This window comes from Actinia tenebrosa, unplaced genomic scaffold (genome assembly GCF_029948245.1).
Source record: "Actinia tenebrosa isolate PJP-AT-01 unplaced genomic scaffold, QUT_ActTen_1.0 PGA_scaffold3__52_contigs__length_22856419, whole genome shotgun sequence".
In the NCBI taxonomy this organism is placed as follows: domain Eukaryota; kingdom Metazoa; phylum Cnidaria; class Anthozoa; order Actiniaria; family Actiniidae; genus Actinia; species Actinia tenebrosa.
Window position 1 is genome coordinate 15420392 of NW_028292580.1, and position 23965 is coordinate 15444356.

The window sequence follows — 23965 nt, forward strand, 5'->3', positions numbered from 1 at the left end:
TACAATTATTAGTGAAAAGCAAGTTTGCAGAGCAAAGACTCTAGACAAACCGGCTTGTAGGTTTACTGTCTCGAACGAAAGATGTGTTAAGTATTCTAGATTGTTCCTTAAATCCCAATATCGTGACATGTTTCATTAAATTTTAGTCTTATCGCTGCAAAAAGCTAGGGGTAATACGAAAAAAGTGATTAACAGAAGCTGATAACATTGAAAATTGACAGGGAAAATCAAAAGCCTAAGTGCATGAACAATTGCATCTAAGAGGATAGCTTTCTCTTTTTTTTATCTCGCTTTGAAATAATAAATACATTATGTTTAGTGAAAATGGAATGAAATGGAAGTGCTTAAGAGATTAGGCAAGTGAAAACGATTTGATATTACGAGATTGTACAAGTATTTCTTTTATTTTTGAATGCTATATCCGAAGGAGTGGATTATCCCTGAGATTACCTCTAATAAAACTCACAATGGGGTAAATATAAGTACAGAACTGTGTTTGGTTTAAGAAGAAACGATTGAGTATAGGAAAGTAAATATATATTCTCGACACTTACCCCACTGTCATCAACGTAATGCAAATGTACCAAAATGACTCCGGGATGCTTGAAAATTGACGCGGTTCCGTCGAGTCTTGCAAGTAATATAACGTTGTACCAAACAAAATGATTGCTAAGACACATATACAATAAAGGAATATGATGTCCACAGCACATCGCCTTAAGGTCAATAACAAACATCGCAATCTGCGGGAATTTCTCGTAAGTTTGAGGATTCTTAGGACTCGTAGTACTTTGAGGATCTGCAGAAAACTGCTGTCTCTTCCAAGTCTTTCGATGATGAGCGAGAGGTAATAAGGAAGCACAGACAGTAGATCAATAATGTTAAGAAACTCTTTGAAGAATTTTCGTTTCTTTGGGCAAACATAAAATCTTAATATTAACTCTGTCGTAAATATAGCGACGCAGACGGTGTCAACAGTAAAAAACTCAAGGTGGTTGACTTCGCCACATGTTCTTCCTTGCTCGCACTGTACCGTTTCCAATGTGACAATTAAAACATTAATAAATATAAAAATCCCGTAAATGATGTGAAAAAGGACGCCAGCCCGTGTAGTTTTTGCTGGGCCGATTGTTCTCCATATTTTCTGTTTCAAAGAGAATTTTGGTTCACAATATAAGTCTGTATTGCCTTCGCATCTAATGACTTCTCCTGGCAGTTCTTCATCTTCTTCTACGAGATGATGTTTTTCTTTCGGCGTAGCCAATTCCCAACAACAATCGTCCACATCGAATACCGAAAGTCCATAGAAATTCAACTCTTCCTCAAAAGCAGCTGGGCAATCCTCTAGTGAACAATGAAGTTTTCCACGACGGTAAAAATTAAGAATAAATTTGAATAAGTACGGATCCCTGTCGATAAAGTATTCTTTCTTCTCCTCATCGTAGAATCGATGGATCATTTTGCTGCCCAAAACGGTGTTTGGATACCGTTTTAGTGTGCTCTCCCACGTCTCAAATCGACATCCACTAACGTTAAATACAATCCTTTTGTCTTCAGCGTACGGTCTAAAGCCGGCCCTAAAGATTGCCTCTTCGGTTTCGCTTCGTGTGGGTCTATTGTAGTTTGATCGAGTCGAATTATTGAGATTAAGATTCCCGCTGTAGATACTAGCCTTGCTGAAGACGGAGTTTGAACGGGCTGCGCTTGCCGTTGATGCGTTGAACATTGGAAACCATAAGTAAGAGCAGTTCTACTGACAAACTTGGCACAGGACAAAACAAAGCGATGAACTAAAGATATCCACGATAGTTTTATTCGTTCTCGAAATTCCTGGCGATGCAACTCTCGAGCCGCTTTGCTGCTTGTCTCATCCTTTTTGACAGCATCCAAATACACAGATGCCAGTATTTAAGAATGCTTTTGTATGTATTTACCAGAATCCTTTTTGTGGCATCAAACGTGAGAAATTCTTTAGTGAATCTAGCTCACGACCTGCAAAAAACAAACATACATATTTATACACATACATATATCCCATCCAGTTTTCCAAAACCTTTTTTTATATACCCATTGCCTATGGCATTTAACCACTATCTTAAGAAATGTCATGTTTTTAAGCGCTTACAAACTTCAAAATTGACTTGTGTGGGAAAATATTTCATTCGTAATTTTGGCTTATGGCGATTTGTCACTGTCGACAAGCTCGCTTTAATATGACCAGAGGCGATTACCAAAATGATCGAAAAAACTACTTCAGAACTTGACTGACACGTGCCATACAGCTCCATACCAAGATGATAAGTGCTTTGAACTTTATCCGCTTTGCTGCAAAAGACATTACTGAAGCTTTAATAGTTTGATTCAAGAGATATTGGGGTCGTAGAGTTTCCCAATCAACTCTTGAGGCAATTCACGAAATATCGCTTCAACACGCCATTTTTGCCACGAATACCCAAAGAATAGGGAAAATCGTAATAATGTTGTGGTTTTTTGTTTCTATTTCTATCTTAATCTATTTGAAACGTTATTCGAAATCATACCATATAGCATCACGCTGTGTAATACAGATTGTTGACATGTACGATAAATAAACGTTCACAATTTATTCATTGTCTCATTTGTTCACTGCACCCCCCCCCCCCCCCCCCTCAAAAAAAAAAAAAGAACTGACGCCGATAAACTTTAAAATGCTAATGACCGTTGTACTCCCAAACCAAATATTGACTCCATCACTGGCAACAACAATAACGCCTAATACATTGCTAAACCATTATTTTTCTTAAGATAAATGTTTTCCCATTGCCTGAAGCTATCACAAATGACCAACCATTAAATGTTCAATGGATTTTGACGTTATCCTAAAATGTACTACCGTGAATTCATGGGTAATTTTGATTTTTAATTAGGAATGTTCACAATTAGAATCTAGCAGTTGTGGCAACAGTTCAGAAGAAAAGAAATTCCCCGCTCTAAGATGGGTATTAAAGCAACTTTGTTTTTCGTATGGAAAGAAGAGTCGTACTTGTCGCGTGACATTCAATTGTATTCTATTCAATTGTAATCTCTTTGAAATCATTTTTCTCGATTATTGAAAATGTGGAGGGAAATAAGCCTTAAAAAGATATTTTTCATCGCATTCAGTTGCCAAAATCAGATAACAGTCGCAGAATACCAGTTACTATCTTTATGGCGAAAATTTCTTAAGCACGTGGAACTCGAAACGTGAAAAGAAAAAAATATAATTTATTATAAACTTAATAGCCTACGTTTTATTTCGCTTATCGAAGAGTTGGCACAAACAATACGAGAGGTAATATAATATCCCTCACGAGTTGAATGAACATGAAAAGTGCAATTTTGAAGAATTATTTTTTGAATTTTTTTTCCTGAAAAATTTGTGGTCGCGTGTGTTTAGTCAAACGTACCTGACAAAACAGGAGTGAATTTTGCCTAAGATTCTTTGTGATACACGAATCTCTTTGTACCTTTCCACCACCTTGACCAGGGTAACATATTATCACGTCTGCAGGTCTTTTGTTGCTCACAAAGATACTGTCATTATCTCGGAGTAATCAGAATATAATTACTAGCAGGAAAAGTCTTAGAATTGATTACTTCCAATGTGATGTCTATCACGTTTCAAAGCTGAGTCTAGTCAAGTGTTTTGAAAGTCTGCCGGTCAGTGGGTTCACGGTTCTTATTTACGACCAGATGGTTAAGGCTATAGTTGTAGATAGGCAAGATAATGCCAATTAGAAATCGTAATAAAACCATAAGAATTACCCTAGAAACTGCATAATTTCTCACTCTACTATTAAAGTAATAATGCTATATAGACAGTAATTACAGTCAACGTCTCCCGAAAAATGAAAAGCGTAAAGATTGTTTATATTTTTTTTATTGCATTTTATTTTATTTATAAAGACAAGGGTTAAAAGGGTTAAAACTGTTTTGACTCTAAGAAATTGCTTCAAAGACTTTGGTTCTAAACACATTTCCAAAAGCTTACAAAAACCAAGTTTACTACTTAGTTTGTCCTTTAGATCCCTTTTATTATCTTCTAGCCGCCGTGACACGAATGGAAATTTTGCGATTATTCCACTATTGGGCGCCTTTTTGTCGGAAATTTTATGATTTACTGCAAACTTATGACTGGATTCACAAATTACACTCTGCTCAGTTGGCGCTAATCCAACAAGGGATTCACCCGACGCTAAAACGTAAAAAGACACTTGTTCGGTCTTTGTTATTCATAAAAATGGGAAACGTTAGAGTCTAGGCACTCGCTCATGACAAAAACTAGGACAGTATAAATCGCAAAGTCATTGTGAAAATGAACGTCAAACCAATGATCCAACGCTCTGACTTTTTTAGAAAATTCAATACCTCATGCTAGAGATATCTGCGAAACCAATATTGTCAAAAGTTTGGAAAATACTTTTAAAAAGTAAGCAAAAAGACAAAAGAAAGATACTTACAGAACTGCTCTGCCAAAACGGTTCTAATCATCGACAAACATCGGTTCGGTAAAGAATTGATGCTGCTATCACGAGTCATAGAAAACGTGTCTTTTAAAAAGCTACTTACTGAGAACCAACGATCGACACGGAGGTTTACGACCATCTGAGACAAACACCCTACTCTAACTTGTCGACGTTAATTAAAACTTGTATTCATTCAACGATATGAACAGCATAGTCCAGGGATAAACAAGTTCCCATAGCAACCGATTACCTCATGTTAGCTCCTGTGAGCTGTGTGATGAGCATCTTTTATTCAAGACAAAACACTGCAGCGCCCAGCATTGAAGAGCTTCTTGCAAAAGTCACTAATCTCTTTCCTGTGCCTCGAAGGCTTTCTTAGAGGTTTTTTTTCGGTTTTCCTCTTTCTGCAAAAAATCAACACTTCTGAATTCTAATTTGGATTGGCGGATTAGGGAAATGAAGAGCCACTCTTTGGAACCGCTGCTAAGTCCACTTTTGGATGACAGGAGTTTGTACTAATATCTTCCTGAAAAATCTTTACTATCAGTGGCACCCCAAAGTACTTGTAATCGCTAAGAAAATAGTGATTTCTTTAAAGCTCGTATTAACGATTGCCATGAATGAAATTATCAACCAACTTAGTTACTATGGTGCCTTCGTTTTTAGGTTCATTGGTAGTATAAGTTAGAAGGAGGTGAAAATAGATAGTGGGTCATAGGTTGGTGAGTGGGTATAGGTATACGAAAAGGTTGGTAAGTAGATAAATAGTGGGAATTTAAAGCGCATCGACGATTGTGAAATGCGCTTGATATTCAATTAAATGTCAATATGTGTATGTAGAATGCGCATTTCACAATTGTTTTGATGCGCTTTTCGTTTGTAACCCGAGAGGAAGACTTTACAGGCTGTACACTTATATTAAGGCTCTATTAGCAGCATTGCTGCCTGCAGTCATGAGCGAGTTGTTAGTATATTACTGTTATGCCTCCAAATTAAGATAGGTAATTATTCTTTAGAATTTGACTACAGTCCGCAGTAATGAAAGGGAATTTACCCATCAACGAACAATTGAAACGCTTAAAAAATTCACAGGTTGTAGGCAATTTCTAAAGAATATATTACACGCTGACGAGGCTGAGTTTAGCCGCGGGATCTGTGAAATGGTCTATTTGTTGCCACCGGAACATGATCTCTGTATTCTCCGGCTAGAAGATAGTATTTAATGTATTTCCTCTCAACACTATCAGGGCTTTGGTTACTTCTTCCTGATTAAAGTCAGAGATAATTGTTAATTCGATTTTTAATTGGAGTAGATTACTATATTAGTATAATTGCCCGGCGATGGGTGAACAACTATTATGAATCACCACCATATATAATTACTGGTCTCCTCCAAATTATGATCATCATTATATTCATCATCTTCACCATCATCAACATCAACTACGACATCACACCACCACCATCATCATCGTCAACATCATCAACACCATCATCATCATCATCGTCATGTATCATCATCTTAATCAACATCTTCATCGACATCAATATGATCATGATCATCGTCAACAATATCAGCATCATCACCATCATCATCATCATCGTCATCGTCATGTATCATCTTCATCAACATCTTCATCGACATCAATCGGCATCACCATTATCATTATCACTATCATTTTTATCATTATTACCATCGCCATAAACATCATCAACACCTGGCGCATCAGCATCACTATACAACTTTTACCATCACTAGTAGAACTCAGTCTCAACAGCACCTTGATCAACAACAACATGTCACCATCATCAAAATATTCGTCAACATCTTCATCATAAGTTTATCAGCATCATCATCAACATCGTCATCATCAATAAGGGAACTACGACCCGCCATGTTTAGCAGAATAGCTGATCACTAATAACCAACAGTAACCTATAATATCATTAGTTCGAGATTCTCTAATGGCTTCCGCTGAGTGGTAATTCGAATTCACTCATGACTCAGAAAGAGGATGCGCTTTTTCACTGATACCTTAAACACATAAAGACAAATTAAAAAAAGCACGAAAGTAATGGTGTTGATATGATTATAATCGACACCCAACTGACGTTACGCATTCATTACAAAGAGCTCATATAGGAAGTTATGGATGATTTGTTTGGAAGTCTAGATATTGGATTCTCTGTCTGTTTAAGTCCATGATGTTAGTAGGAATTAGTATCGCTCAAATTAGGTCAAAGTATATATGCACTGAATCGTAAATGAATATATTTTGCTTTGCCTTTTTTGACAGTTTAGTATTTCTTGTCCAATATTTCTATGATTTTAAAGAGAAAAATATAACTTGTTAAAATAGAGGAGTTGAGTAGTCGAGTATTTCAAGGTAAGGAAAATTTATTTGATTTGGAAGTCTCGGCAACCTGCGAACCGAGAGGTTGAAAGGAATCCTCAGATTAAATTAATCTAAATAAAGTGATGGCCTTTGATCATTTGTCAGATGGAATCAATGATTTACCCTAGCCGTAACGTATAAGGTGTGTCTTGGTAAGCGGGAGAACCTGTTCGGCGTTTCTGTGACTCTTGTATATCCACGTTTTCCCAATCCAAGGACTCTGACCCTCTCTATATATAATATACTGCATACCACTGATGAAGGTGTGGACGGCATAGCGCCCACCGAATGTAAGCGTCGTGGACGAAGTATATCGACTCAAAATACTTTACCTTAATTCGTAAGGGTCTGATTCAACCTTGATATAACCCTTAACTGAAGAAACCCGATTTTTATGATTGACTTTCTGTACTCGTATGAGCGTTTTGGGAAAACACCCTCAACTAAAATAACAAGTATGGGGTCTCAGAGAGGTTTTTCAGTGAGATCCAATTAATCGTCTAGCTCACCAGAGATAGTCAACATGGTGCATTGTGGTAACGCAAGTGACGTAAATAAACACCTTTTGCTCACCATGCCTTATGCAATGTTGTTTTTCGATCTCGGAAAAGTCCGCGGGTTGATGAGTTTTGTCATGGTAATCTATCTCGTGCGTTACGCTTAATGAGATGTATTCAAGTAAATTGCTTCAAACCGTATGATTGATTATTGATAGTGTAGCACCCCGCGGCTAATATGTTTTTTTTTTTTTAATTCCGTTTTGATTGGATTTTTTACTAAAATCCTTGAGGAAAAATTAAAGCCAATTCGAAAAATACAAAAGCAGCAGCAAAACAGCAACACCACGGATCAGGAACAAACAAAATTGTTTGGATAAGCGATCGGAAAACAGCAGCAATGACAACAGCAAAAGCAACTGACAAAAACGGTTTATACTGTGCAATCATGAATAACAACAGTAGCAGGAAAAAAACAATATCATATTAACGTCAACGACAACGAAAACAGCATTCCCAGCAGCAGAAACAACTGCAATAATATCAACAACAACAGCACCAGCATTAGCAATAATGCATAGTAGCAAATTTCAGCTACTGTAACCACAGAAGCAGAGCCAGCAACAGTTGCAGCAGCAACGACGTTTACAACTACAGCAACAACAATAGCAATAACAACGACAGCAGAAGAAACAACAGCAGCAGCATTACAAAAGCAGTATCTTGATCGTCTTCACTGAGTCAATGCATACTTCGTTTATCATCGGTTTTTAAACCATATTGAACCAGTTCTTAATAAAGTTTCTCGTTAAATAACACATTCACCTAAGATCAGAACCAGTTATTTATTGATAAATATGAACATCAGTTGATCAGTAGTGTGTAGTAGCCTTAGTGTACCGCTAAGGGTTTACGTGCTGTTTTTACTAAGACAAAAAGAGTTCAAAAGTGCCGGTTCTCAAGAGATAAATCTACATATCAACAACTGCTAATGGTGCTCAGGCATGGGGTTGAGTATTTCAGGTCATCTGCTGACAATCTGCACTTACCTGAGTCTCACAAATTCATAAAGCTCCTCGTTTAAATCTATCGCATTATACTGTATTCCACTTTATTATCCAAATATTCAAGTCAGAGTACGAATAATGCAGGAGAAAGACTGGTTATTTTGTACAGTAAAAAAACTAGTTTTGAAAACTAGTTTTTCAAGAATATTTGTTTTAAAGCCTTCAGTTGGATAATAAATAACTTATTAGACATTTTAGGGTTGAATACGAGTGGACATTTTTTCTCGTCTTTGTATTTTAGTCTAGTTTATTAATATTTAGTCAATAGAAAATAACGGAGACTCTAACACAGGGCAACGCCCCAATTGCTGTCCAGCCCCTTATATACTACAAATAGGTAAGAATGGATGATAATAGAATAATAATAATAATAGAATAAATAATAATAGAATAAATAATAATTCACTAATTAAGTAATAATATTTTGTCTCGCCCTAGAACGAGCGAAATCATTTTAATAAGCTCTAGGTATTTTTAATAATAATATAATAGTAGGAAGGCAAATAATTGCAAATGGAAGCCAAGGTTTTAAGCTGTATTATGGTTATGGCTTCAGAATGGGTGTTAAATGAATTCAGGAAAAACGATTAAATTATTTAAAATATAAACAACGATAATCGTTGATCATTAAATTAATAAACGCTCGCCTCACCAATGCAATGGTTCGAGTCCCGATGGGCTCGGTGTTTTGTGTGAGAAGAGTTGCTTGTTGGTCAGTTCTCTCCTGTGCTTCAAGGATTTTTCTTCAGATTCTCCGGTTTTCCTCCCTCCGAAAAAATCAATTTCTAAATTCCAATTGGAATCCAGTGGAAAAAGAGCGGCTCTGTGGAATCCACTTTTAAATCCCATTATTATTATTTATTATCATTTATTTATTATCTTTCTATTTAAACATGTTTATTGATGCAAAGTGCCACAGTGAATGGTCTGTGCTGACCATACGAATCATTAGCGTAAAAAAAATAAATGAAATACAAAGAATTGGAAGAAGACTTACATATTTTTTTAAAGAAGCGACTGAATATCAATAGGAATGAAGCAAATCAAGCAATAAAAGGCTTAGCCCTAAGGGTTTTTAGAATCAAATCACCGTCTGACTCGGTTGCTTTAGACAAAAAGGGCGTATAAAAGTGGCGCGGATTAAGTGGACAACCTAATAAATGGAAGATCTAAACAACTTATGTTTGAACTAACTAACTAGCCAGGAGGCGCGCACTCTTATTACCACTCATTTCATTGCTACGTGCTGATAGAGCAACAGTCAACAGTCGCTTCAGGGAGATCTGGCAATACACTGCTGTCATTCAAATAAATTGTTCGATAATTCTTCATACCCTAATTGACGGCAAGTAGTATAGTAGGGACCGCACGACCCCCTTTTTGGACGGGCAAAGAGACGGGCAGGGACTGGCACATTAATTAATCGATAGCTTAGCTATCAGGCTATCAATAACTTTGGCTATCGATAGCTAAGCTATCGATAGCCTGATAGCTAAGTTATCGATTAATTAATATGCCCGTCCCTGCCCGTCTCTTTGCCCGTCCAAAAAAGGGGTCGTGCGGTCCCCACTATACTACTACGGCAGTTGCACGACTAAGTCGCGACTAAGTGTTAGTGTCTCAATCAACGCGTAGTAATGAAAACGGTGGTAATAAAAGGCCGGGTGTGAGATTGGCTTGTGAACCTTAATATATTGTCGTTGTCGTTGTCGTTGTCGTTGTCGTTGTCGTTGTCGTTGTCGTTGTCGTTGTCGTTTTTCACTGTCATTGTCATTGTTATTTCAGTCACTATATTTATTCCTTATAGTATTACATAAAGAAAAAATGTAGTACGAGACTTTTTTTTGAGTTAAGAGATTTTTTTGGAGTTATTTTTTTAAGTTTTAAAACAAATTATTCAAACAAAGATGATTGCCATCAGTTGACAATGTTTTAAAATTAATGATAATCTATATACGCCGTCCTATCCAGCTCCTCGGGCTGTCTCTTTGATATATTTCATACTAAGTAGTTTTTTTAAATTAGTTTTGTCTTAACTTTAAAAAATGGTGTCATCATACCGCGTCTCGTGGCGTTCAATTCCCTTCAAAGGAAGCATTTAAAAAAGCCAATGCTAAACTAATCGAAAATTTACTAATATCCTGGGTTTTTATACCCTATCAAAAAGCTAAGCACAGAAGGACTAAAGGATAAGTTTCTTGAGTGTTTTTACATCAAACGATACCGCCGAACATCATACGAGCACTGCCGCTGACCTAGTGTCGTCAGGCTAATGTCTAATGTCTAATGTCGCTGGCCTAATGTGGTCAGCCGTGCGCCCCGAACAAAAGGTTCACAGTTTGCTGTCCCAAATACACTGTTTTCACGATAAGAAAGCCTACATGCATACATAGATCGATAGATTGAAATAAAACGGTATTTGTTTTATCGGTTTTCCAAGATAAAAGCTATGGCAGTCATTGAACAGTAAAGTAATTGGCGGTTCTTCGACCACAAATCTAGCTTAAATAAATCTACTTTTAAGACGGCCAAGCACAAAGGGTTCATCCTACGTACATTTTGATTACAGTATATCTGTCTAGGTCGATATGGGAATAACATGACATTGAAAGTAAATATTCACTTTAAGCGATTGCCGGTGTTTGACCGCGGTGTTGATAGCTAGCACGTATTTTTAGTATCTTGTCTCTATTTCAATCCGATTATGGTAAATATTTTACTTTGACCCGTTCTCGAGAATTCTATTCTTTTACCTACATCTGTCCTGCAGTGTCTTTTCCAGGGTCTTTTTGTGATCTGTATTCTTTTTTTCACTCAGTGAAGAACAGTTTCACTTTCTGCTGAAATAGAGGTAAAATGAAATGCTTATAACTTTACAATTATTAGATATATGCAAAGAAATATGTACCATAAGATATTGGATAGATTTTCTTACACCTTTTCTTTGAATTTATCCACCTATTTCTAACAGTATCGTAAATTCTCGAACGCTGCCCTGCAATACAAACAAGACTCCAACGAATTCTTGAATATTATGTCATTAAAAAAATTGATGTTGGCGACCGACTTTGACGAAGAAAAAGCCCACACGATCAAGCGCAACAAAGGACGGTTCTAAATTTCAGTTTCTAAACAGACCTGTCGTGGATTAGAAATTATAGTGTTTGAATTGTTTGTATGCTTTGTTTTTGCGTTTTTAATCTATGATGTTTTTGGGGGACGGTTTTAACTTTTTTCACAAGACTCCGGAAGATCCCCCACAGCACAAGTCCATTGACAGTGTTTCTGCCCAACATAATTTAAAATGCTAATGAAAGGAAAGTTCCGGATTATATTATTCCGGTTCTTTTACTATTCTCATCTAATAGCACTTTGTGAATTAGCATGAATGATATAAAACTCTAACAACATTTAAAATTTCTTCTCTACGTCTAAACTATGCCGGATTCATGTGAAGTTTCTTTCTTTATTTTGCACTCATGATATATACTTTTTTTATATACTTTACAATAACAAAATAGATGATAAATTAACAAGTTTCAACTAATAAAGAAAGTAAAATATAGATAGTGAGAAAAATAATTATGAGTTGCTGGGGAGCTGAAGTAACAAAAGTTTTCGAAGCCAGCTCCCCACCATTCACTTATAAATAACATTTTTTTTGGTTTTTTTTTTTTATAAGTTTCTTTCTTTATTATGTGCGTTTTGCATTGAATCAATTTAACAACAGCTTGTAAAGAAATGGAAAACAAAAAAGAATATATAATAAATGATAAAAGTAAAGTGAATATTATACTTTTGTCTTAATAGGCTGAGCGGATTTTGCAGCCTACTTGTTCGAATGTATGATAAAAGCTTGACCCCAATCATTTCCTTTCCTTCCCTGTAGAGCATGCGCATGTTATACCTCATTTGATTCCTAATCCTCTTGTGAAATCAACCACCATGGCGGTTGTTTTATTGTCATTAATATCTGTTTATATACAGCTATTTCAAAAAAGGGTTAAATACTGAATACTGCATACTGAATATTGTATCCCAAGACCGGAGAGCATTGTGGGTCATAGTGACATTGTCTAAAGTAGGATTAATAATATTTATTCTATTTTAAGTGTATTCCATCTGAAACAAACTACTAACTACATGTAGAGAGTTAATTGCTGTATATTTACTTTTTATTTCAAATTAACGAGACCCACAATGCCCTTTGGTCTTGGAATGCACTATTTAGTATGCAGTATTCAGCACTCGACCTTTTTTGAAATAGCTGTAAACTAGCTGTGATGTCTAGTGAAATAAGGTAATCCCGTACTTTATATGAAGTGTAATCATTTCTTCCTTTTGTTGTGCTGTTTTTTCAGTTAAAAGCGGACCTTGAGTGGACTCGGAATTCAGCAGTTTTTGTGGTTATTCTCCTTATAAAGGGTAAGTGGGTTTAACCTTAAATCTGTGCTTATGAAAAGCGCCGAAGATTATGGTCAGATAGTCAATAGTTTGCAAACCAAAAAAGAGAATAATTATACAATATTGAATAATTACACAAAAGTTTAAGTGGTTTTTATCGTAAGATAAGATTTTTTCCCGAAATTAGAAACTTCTAACAAGATGGACTATTGCCAGAGTATTTTAGCAATAATTGTACTGCACAATACCGGGGGCTTTCGCTTCTCTCAGCCAGAACGAGTTAGCCAGTCAGCGAACATTTTATTCGTAGCTCAATGTTTTTTATATTCCAGTTGCAGCTCAATAACAACAGGTTTTTTTTCTAAAATTAAGAAAATAAAACTTATCCGCGGAAAGATTCACCAAATATCTTTTAGAAATAGTATTCTTCGTCGGTGGTAAAAAATATGTAGTTTGATAAAAGATGATAGAAAATACTTGGAAATTTTCGCTTTGACAATAAACAATGCATTGCGCGCTTAGATTCCAAATCATCTGGATTTCATGAGATATATAATTAATTAATATAAAATAATAATGATACATAATACGTAAGCAAGCAGCGTAGAGCGCGCGCAGAAAAACAAATGATGGCAAATGTGATTCTAAGAATAGCATCAAACGGTGTACATGATGGTTACAAGCAGGAATACCAGAGATTTCTTCTCTTAGTTCATTTTCTTTTGAAAATTATAAGTAACTTCATGTGAACATTCTGTATACATTTACATTCAGCTGCAAAAAGAGATTTTTAAAGTAATGTAATAGCACAGTAATGGTCAGTCATCGATTTTATTTAGGTTTATCTAAAAATGATATCATCACCACCACCAGCATTACCGTCTTTGCCATTACCGTTACTTGATGTAAAATTAATGACTTTTGAAATAAAATACAAATTATCATAAGATGAAAAAATTAAGTCATCAAGAATAACAAGGGAGGATGTTTATAATAACGCGGAAAAATATAATGTTATATTGATCATTATAAAATATTTGGAATATTAAGCGCGCGCTGATTAACTGGCCTACCATGTTTATATCAGAGGACAGACACACTCTCGCGCAAAGTCTCCAAAAATATTTTATAAACCTAATACAAAACGGCTGCTTATGTCTCAAGAGAAACACTTGGCTTTGAGGCTACGGCACCTCGTGTTCCTAAGCTTGTTCCTCTCGTGCTCTACAGCTCCCAGCGTGTTTATATCACAGTACAGAGACAAGCGCGCGCGTTTTATATTTCTTGATCACTTATACAAGTTTTTAGCATTCCTGGATACCAACTTTTACCTAATAATTTCTCTGAATATCGCAAGATATCATTAGCACGTAGTTAAACGCACGATCAACCGCTTAAAACACTTAATTTTACATAACGGAATAATTACTTGCTAAGCTTTATCTGTAAAGCAAGGATAACAATGATCCAACATTCAACCGTACAGCTAGCCAGGCCGTCTTAAAACCGCTTCGACGTAACGAGAAATAAAGCGGAGAAGTAAAATGTAATTGCAAGGGTCTCCAAATCTTACAGAAGAATAATAACCAACACCCTGGAAAGAAATTCTCACTTTTCAAAAATCATATCTTCGCAAGTTTTGAATTTATTTTCTTCAAGCTTCAGAGTTTACAAATTTAATTTTCTTCCAGCTATATGGTAATTATTTTTCTGTTCTACTAATTTCAATATAACTTGTAAAAGCCCATACTTTTTACCGTATCCCAAAATCTTTTTGTGTGAATTTACGCCTGATTAAGCACTTAGGCCAGGAGATCTCGACTTGTTTACCTCTCAGTCGTTCCTTAACTGGATTTCACCCTGAGAAACTCTGTTGCTTATAAATAATGTTCTGGATATTTGAAAAAGTCAACTGAACGGTTCTCTGTGACAAACGAGACGTTTAGTTTAGTGATCCGGTGTAATGTACTCTATTACGTGGGTGTTGTTGTATTAGGTAAAGAGAGTTAAATTAGGCAATGAGCTTTCCACCTTCTTTTGATTACCTTATTGGCATTTCAAGTGTTGAATATTGAAACTTTTAAATTCAATTTTTTCCGGCCCCAGCCATTTGTTTATACTTTATACGAGAAACAAATGATCATGGAAACAAGACCTATATACCAAATATTACGAGACCCTAATTCAAACATTTTTCTAATCGCTTTGATACTTTAGTAACACCGCCATGGCTCCAAAGCTGCAGATTATTAGTTTTTGTTTTATTTTTATTCTGTTTATGTAACATTATTCATATCAATGGATGTTTTTTTATCAGCTGTTCCAGCATGATTGAACATCTTATTCTTCCCTCGCCGTTTGTTCCTCTAACAAATATTAAAGTTACACCAGCTGAATCGTTCTTTGATTAAACGACTTCAACCGTCAATCATTTTCTTTTATTCTTAGTTAGAATAAATTTTAATTGCATAAAATAAATCGCTTTCAGTTTTATTTACGAGAGAGCACCTTTGGCGTAGGTATTGGTGAGACCGATCTCATCTTTATTATTGATACCCGTGATACGACAGTCCTAAGTTGCTTATTGGCTCATTCCTGTGCTTCGAGGGTTTCTCTCCAGCGGCCCTCCGGTTTTTCTTCTGCGCAATAATCACTTTCCGTGCATTTATTGGACTATGAGCCACTTCATGGAAATGTTACTGCTATCTATCAATCTATTATTATTATTATTATTATTATTATTATTACTATTATTATTATTATTAATGCTGCGTGTAACTTGTGTCGCGCCTTTGCGAGACCAAGTTGCAGAGAAAATCGCTCCGTGTAACCGCGCCTTTAACGACATCTTCTTTTTAAAGATATCCCATAATACACTAGGGGCATTGATTATAAAGTATGGGTACCGGCGATATAATTGCGTTACCGTTCTAAACGATTCAAAATGCAGAGAGATGACTTCAGGATATTCCATTATTCCGCCATACATTTGTCATTTGCCACCAAATTCAGTCGTTGTCTTTTATAGCAAGTTCATCTTCACTATTATAACTTCATTTTAATGATAATTGTCGTTTGTTATTCACATATTTTGTCTTTCATTGACTTGTTAATGATATGCAGTTTTCAGTCTTTGTTTATATTATCAAGTCAATATTCCTGTCTATGATAAATCGTTAATCTCAAGTGTTTGTTTTAGTCAATGCCACACTACCGGCGGAGCAGATAAGCCATACACCGGTGCTGTTTTACCGACTCTTACGTTTGGTATTGATTTTCATAAGAATATCAAGCCTACGCACCAACGCCATAACCTCTCCTTCACAATATAGAATCATTATTATCTTTTTAAGATTATAGAGATCTGATACGCCTTGCTTGTTATAAGCAAGCATCAAACGTCGTGCCGAATCAGGAAGTATTCCGAAGTGACGCACCAGAATCATTCGCCTTTTCCGTTGTCAAGGTCTACATTCAATAACCTTGAAGTGACAATCCCTTCTCTCCACTCTCCTTATTTTGGGACCACACTTATACTCTGACAGTCTGAAGAAGGAAAAAAAACCGAGCTTCTAATACCTAAATTATAGCAAATAGATGCCAATACCTAATATTTTCTACACTTCCTCAGTAGTGAATAATCGCCGAGAAATAAAACTGCTAACATCATATTTACAACACGGAAGTATACCCTCAGAGTGAGCAAACTAGACTAGACTAGCTCCTCAATGTTTCGTATATCTTTTTGCAATGATCTTATTATTCATACTATACTACTGTTGTAAACTTTTATCCATAATATAGTATCCTAGTTTTTCTCATAAATTGATGATGATGATGAGGATGATAATAATAATAATAATAATAATAATAATAATAATAATAATAAATAATAATTTATTTCTTGAAAAACGCATAACTACTAATTCTCGATGCTTTTTACAGGTATTACCAAAAAAATAGAAAATATATAGAAAAAATATGAAATATGAAATATGCATATATATATATATATATATATATATATAACATATATTTAAAAAAGCATAAATTACAATAAAAATAGAACAATAAAAGTAGTAGTGATGTGATAATATTTATACATATAAGCTAACAATAATGAATTCATTTTAAAAAAAATTAATATTCATACTACTACCGTTGTAAAAATTTATTCAAAATACAGTATCTTAGTTTTTCTCATAAATACACTAATGAGTAATTTTTCGTATAATGAAGTCATTTTTCATTTGCTTCAACGGTAATAGATGGACCCCGCTGCGAGAGATCTCTTCAGCTTCCGCAAAAACTGAAAATCATAAATAAGGAGCTTTTCTACTTTGAATTCTTTTCTGTGTCCGTCGATGTCCTGAATCTTGAAGTGGTGAAGGGTTATTTCGTGGAACGTGATTTGACCGTTTTATTTTTCGTGAAGCGTGTTTCGTAACCGCCCCTCTTTACCACCTTGTAATCACGGCTATTTTTAGCTACAAGTAGTTTATAGCAGCTCAAAAGCTCTAAACCTCTAACTTTTGTAGTTTTTGATCAATTATAGCTTATTTATGCTTCGAGTATGGTCTTGTCGTTAGCAAGTTTACTTGTCCGGAATCTTTATGCTTTCCGATCTCCTTCTACTTGGATGTGCGTTCATAAAACTTATTTATCGTGGATCCAGTCTAGTCGGAAATTGTTTCTCGGTGCAAGTCACTACTTATGAAGACATGCCTAAACTAATGCATTCTTTATGGCAGTGAGCACTTAATGCAGTTGAAGACGGCAACCTGGAACCTTTGCGCAGTTAAAACTGCCAAAACTCCTATCTAAATGAGTTAGTGAATTCATTTTATTTTATAGTGCATTTAAGTTTATTTACATGGTAGTCCAAGACCGCTCGCTTACACCAGCCTTGATTGTAAAGTTTGATTAAATCGAGTGGTTATATAGTCACCAGCAAAATGTCACGACCAACAAACTAACCTTAAGTCGCCACCAGACACTGAACCTCCATTAATTCATTTGTGAAATGTATTGTCTTTGATGTTGATTATAGCAAAACCAATAGTGTTGATCTATGATAATATTATTTAAAACTAATAAATATTGCTTTAGTTAGACTTAATGTAACCATACTTACCTCAGGGTTTTACTAGTTGTTGCTCTCGCTGTCGTTTAAACAAAGAGTTTGAGTTTCACTTGGTACAAGGTAGACGAAAAGTGGCTTAACTCTTTCATCAGATTACGGACAGAACTTCACGTAACACACGTTTTCTGAAAATAATAAATAGTGATTATATAGCCGAATTGGTAAAGCTAAGTATAATATAAGGACTGAGCGATATGAGGTATTGTTCAGATCATGAGAATGTATCTCGACATAGCACCTGTTATAGAACACTACACAAGCCTCCTACGTCAAACCAGTTTTCTTCAAGTTCATTTTGCCTGTCATTTTTTCTGGTCTTTGTTCTATTTGATTGCATCCGTTGCCATTAATTTTTTATTTACTTTCTGATAACAAAATGAGAAAGTTGAGTGTATCGTCTGCAAAGATTTATTCCAAATTTTACGAGTGACAAACTGCGTTTTTAAAAGAAGATGATTATTTAATGGAATGATCAATTTTGTCGCATTTAAGAGATACTTTAGATAGCATTAGAGATGGAAAGTTAGCAGCTTTGAATTGCTATATATCGTGGCCTAGAACTGGAATGAAACGTGTTATAAATATCCTGTCAGCCTTTTTTTCTTGTTCATTTAGGGTTCTTTTCTTCTTTTCTCTTTTTTCTCTCCGTTTTCGAACTTACCTAATAGACCAAGGCAAATGTCTAGCTCTTATTAACACTTATTAGTCTTAAAGTGCAAATGAATCCTTCGACAATACTTGCAGTACTGATTCTACACGAAGTAAATAGTTGAATGGTAAAATATTTCTTGATTTGAGTGAAGCGTCTCTAAGATTTGAAGGTTTATACTTCCAATATGCTAATAAGTGTAGCGTCTATTAAGGCTTAATTACATTTACAAAATTGTATTGGTTCATAGAAACAGTATTTAAAAAGCATCATTATTTTACTCATGGTTTACATTAAAGCTATTTTAAATTTGTATTTTCAAAATGGCCAGCATTTAGTATTGCTAGTTACAAAAAAAAAAAAAAAAAAAAAACCTTACCTGACGTAACCATCATTAACATATTGGAAGTATAAACCTTTATAACTTAGAGACGCATCACTCAAATCAAGAAATATTTTACCAATCAACTATTTACTTTATGCAGAACCAGTACTGAAAGTATTGTCGAAGGGTTCATTTGCACTTTAATATAATGAGAGATTAGACATCAGTTTTAGCTGTATGTTTGTTCTTGAAGTCTGGAGTAGGAAACAGAAAAAAAATTAAAAACCATCGACAATGAAATTGACATTCGGAAACCTTGCTTTGGTTGTTCTCTGAGACATGTAGCCGGTCACGTGTTTTCCTACGCCACAATATTTAGATTTAATGTATGTCAATCCATTTGATATCCCTTCAATAATGAGTCGTTTTGACAAGTTTTTAAAGTATGTCATGCGTGCAGGAGAGACGTCGGGGTTGTTAGCTTTAATAAACCTTTTACTAATACGGTGGCGACCTTGGATTATGGGATGCAAAGGTGGCAAACGTAGAAAAAATATAAAGCATTGAGAATCTAGGTTACGTTTTTAAAAGATACGAATGCTTATGTAAAATATGTTTCGCATATTGTTCCAACTACCAGCAATTTTGACTTGACTTACACTATGACGACTTCTCTATGTCACATCTTCCTCACTTTGTGTCATGTATGATTTGACTCGTTGACTTACCCCATGTCACATTTTCCTCACTTGATGTCATGTATGATTCGATTTGACTTACCCCATGTCACATTTTCCTCACTTGATGTCATGTATGATTCGATTTGACTTACCCCATGTCACATTTTCCTCACTTGATGTCATGTATGATTCGATTTGACTTACCCCATGTCACATTTTCCTCACTTGATGTCATGTATGATTCGATTTGACGTACCCCATGTCACATCTTCCTCACTTGATGTCATGTATGATTCGATTTGACGTACCCCATGTCACATCTTCCTCACTTGGTGTCATGTATGATTCGACTTTACGTACCCCATGTCACATCTTCCTCACTTGGTGTCATGTATGATTTGACTTGACGTACCCCATGTCACATCTTCCTCACTTGATGTCATGATGATTCGACTTGACTTACCCCATGTCACATCTTCCTCACTTGGTGTCATGTATGATTCGACTTGACGTACCCCATGTCACATCTTCCTCACTTGGTGTCATGTATGATTTGACTTGACGTACCCCATGTCACATCTTCCTCACTTGGTGTCATGATGATTCGACTTGACGTACCCCATGTCACATCTTCCTCACTTGGTGTCATGTATGATTTGCCTCGTTGACTTACCCCATGTCACATCTTTATCATTTGGTATCATGAATGATTTGACTTGACGTACCCCATGTCACATCTTCCTCACTTGGTGCCATGATGATTCGACTTGACTTACCCCATGTCACATCTTCCTCACTTGGTGTCATGAATGATTTGACTTGACGTACCCCATGTCACATCTTTCTCACTTGGTGTCATGTATGATTTGCCTTGACGTACCCCATGTCACGTCTTCCTCACTTGGTGTCATGTATGATTTGACTTGACTTGCCCCATGTCACATCTTCCTCACTTGGCGTCATGTATGATATGCCTTGACGTACCCCATGTCACATTTTCCTCACCTAGTGTCATGTTTAACTCGACTTGACTTGCCCCATGTCACATCTTCCTCACTTGGTGTCATGTATGATTTGACTTGACGTACCCCATGTCACTTCTTCCTCACTTGTTGTCATGATGATTTGACTTACTCAATGTCAAACATTACTACATGCGAAAATCATCCAACTAGTCCCACCAAACTAATTTGTCAAAGTTGCAAAGTTAATATTGCAAGGAACATTCAAAACTTCCATTCGCAATACAGTTTTTTGTTGCCTCGGAGAGGGCTTCTTCTTGATGCCATGATCTTATCCACAACTCACACTCAGTACTATTATTTCCTTGGCTCAGAACCAATTCTTACTATTACTTCATCGCTAATGATCAAGATAAAGTGCTCAATCATCGGGAAAGCTCAAAGAAAATTTCCAATGTGTTTAGAAAAAGATATTTTGATTCAATGCTAAGCACTGAGATCGTTTCGTAAGATCTATGAAGATACAAATACAAGGATCATAGATGCCGAAAGGCTGTCATTTATTCTTTAGTGATACCGAGAGTATAACCTCATCTGTACAAGATTTCCGAAGTAGATTTTCTTAATAAAACATTGGGAGATTTATCTCTCATATGTACATCGACATTTTAGTTTTGGACCTGTTGCCGACAAGCCTTATACATTTTACAGATTTTACGGTTTAGAAACGTTTCTTCCTTTACTACTATGCAAACTTATCGTGATCTATTTTGAAATGCATTACTTTTGAAGAACCTTTGATGAAGCAATGAAAAAATTATTTCAAAGTTTCGATTTTAACGACCAGGTCAACTTTTAAATTTATTCAAAAAAAAACTTGAGAGAAAGAATCGATCCAGCGATTTTTTTAATCTCAGTTAAATATGAATTACCACTGAATTGAAGCCACCTTGTAGACTAATAGTTTCATATCAGGGCTGTTAGTACATTGGTCCAACAAAAAGGAAATGCATTAAAACATGTTCCAAAGTATAGCCATGATACTTAGAATCATACATACGTACCTACGACAATATTAGTATAGTAGTGCTGATATGATACGGTCTGATGGTCTTGATAAAATAAATAGACATTTAATGTAGCAGATAGACAATTGAGACAATGTGTACTATATCCCTGGAAGGAAGTTATAAACCGATACGAAAGCGTCAATTTTTTAGCCTTGATTGGTGTCAGAAGTAGCCGTACTGTGTTTACAATCGATCGGAATGCTTAATGCTTTTGTGATATGATCTGAAGGTCTTCAATAAAAGACCCACAAATTCGATTCAAGAAAAAGATAATAGCATTAGTTTTCAAAAAAACCTGGAAGGATTTTCTAAAGCGATACAATAGCGTCATATTTATAACGCCTAGAATGGTGTCAGAAGTGGGATCCTGATCGACAGCCACGATAATTAGCGGCGACAGTCAAAGGAAATTAAAAAGATATATCAGCCCTTCCGTTAGCTACACTAAGTAAGAGAATAATGCTAGGCTAAGTAATCCTTCTCAAAGATAAAAATGGTAAAAATACTCGTTAATTCAAATTTCTAGCCGGTGTTTAAAATTTGCATAAAAATCGTCAGAATTTTACTTATAAATGCTCTACGTATTATAGTACTATGATCTGAAATTACTAAAAATTAAATCTTAGGCGGTTATTATTTTAAAGTGGAAGAATTGTATCTAAGGTGTCATGCAATTTAGCTTTTAAGACCGGTTGAATTTTTATCTCGAAAATCGATAATAAGAAAATCATTATGCATCGTTAGTGGTGTAAAACTTGAAGACAAATTAACGTATTTTTTCAAACCTGTTAATTCACCGATGTTGAGCGAAGGTCTTTAGTTTTGCTCGCTACTATGATCTATCAGTAACTGTCTCTATACATAGTTTTCTGTGCCGTATATTGTTAGTTGGTGATACGCCAACGACAGGTCGTCGAAGTGCTAACCTCTCGGTTAGGTATTCAGTAATTACCAGTCACGCGCTAATCTGAGGAGAATTTCTTAACCAGCTGCTGTCTAGGTGTCAGTCTTTAGAAATAATTACAGCTTTTGTTAACGTGCATTTGTTGTCATTATGGAGCATAGTTAGAAGACATGTTTCAAGAGCACCTCAAGTCTCGTCTTATGAGCACTTGTATACACCAAATGAATTGTGCACATGTAGACAAACGGCTTTCTTAAACCATTATAAAATGTTGTATCACATTTACAATTTCTCGTTGCGAGCCTCTTTTCTTAATAATTATGGCTGTTCCCCAAGAAACGAATTTTCTTTTTTAGTGATTAATCTTGTTAATTGTTTTTCCGTAACATTAAAAGTCTTAACAACGGCACGTAGGCCAATGTAATAGAAGATTTCATTGCATTGCATTGCATTGTATTGTATTGCATTGTATTTTATTCCATTCCATTCCATTTCATGTATTCATTTATTCATCCTCTAAAGAATAAGAATGTCTTTACGTAATTCAATAAACCGATCCTTTAACAATTATGTATTATTTATAATTTCTTTATTATATAACATAGCTCAATAGAAACAGTTATGCTTTCTTTAATTTTCATATATATAAACACACGAAACAGCTATTAGGAAGGGAACCAAGTCATGCGAATTCAAAATAATATTACCGTTCGTCGTTTGCTTTACATTCATCCTTTGAAAGGCTGAGATACTATGTCAGAAAAAAGCTAAAACTTACGCATACAAAATTGCGCGTCCCTCGTTTGTTCCCTTGTGTTCGCGAGTCAAAACAATCATACGACGGGTAATATGTTATTCAAAGATATAAACTCAATAATTCTATTGATTGATTCATGCGTTTTATTGAAGCATGGAGAGTCTGACCAAAACATGCCGATTATGCACATTCGCCCCCATTATGGTATTATTTATTTTCAAATATATATCATTATCATTTTAATGTCAGTCTAATTTATTCCTGGTGCAAGTCTTTTTAAGTGCTTCATAGCCCGGGGTTGTTTTTCGTCAATTTCGTGTAATGATAAAACGCCAAGAAAATTAAAGAGCGAAGGCCACAAAGAAAATAGATCAACCAATTTCCCCCTCCAAAATATATTAAAGTACTTAAGGCAATATACTCGGCGTTCTACTTTTACTGTCTTAAAATGCAGACTAAACCGCGTGAAATACTATATTAGTCAATTTTAGACTGTGGTTTTGAGATGATTTTGTTCGGTCTCATTCAAACACCTCGGGTTTTTTTCTTTTTTCTAAGAGAACTAAAAAAGATTTATCCAATAGTTTGCTCTCATGACCGAACTCGGAGTAGGTCGAAACTAAATTC

At 35.4% G+C, this 23965-nt stretch overlaps 2 protein-coding genes across 10 annotated transcripts in view; one reads left to right on the plus strand and one right to left on the minus strand.

The window, feature by feature from the left end:
* Positions 1-23965, plus strand: part of LOC116294482 (uncharacterized) — a 103930-nt gene that overhangs the window by 46480 nt on the left and 33485 nt on the right. For 3 of the 4 annotated variants that reach the window (XM_031702084.2, XM_089035381.1, XM_031702085.2), the window contains exon 7: positions 12806-12869. The gene's annotated coding sequence lies outside the window, so the exon portion shown is untranslated. Of the gene's footprint in view, positions 1-11195; positions 11296-12805; positions 12870-23965 lie in introns of those variants that run through there. The other variant, XM_089035382.1, reaches the window with a different exon arrangement.
* Positions 1-23965, minus strand: part of LOC116294483 (A-type voltage-gated potassium channel KCND1) — a 31408-nt gene that overhangs the window by 6994 nt on the left and 449 nt on the right. The window contains exons 1-3 of one of the 6 annotated variants that reach the window (XM_031702087.2): positions 17983-18027; positions 11202-11281; positions 555-1992 (exon numbers count right to left, since the gene is read on the minus strand). In XM_031702087.2, the coding sequence (XP_031557947.1) occupies positions 555-1726 (1172 nt within the window). In that variant the 5' untranslated portion in view covers positions 1727-1992; positions 11202-11281; positions 17983-18027. Of the gene's footprint in view, positions 1-554; positions 1993-2125; positions 2265-3425; positions 3779-4478; positions 5227-11197; positions 11282-17982; positions 18117-23965 lie in introns of those variants that run through there. The other 5 variants (XM_031702088.1, XM_031702089.1, XM_031702092.2 and 2 more) reach the window with 5 other exon arrangements.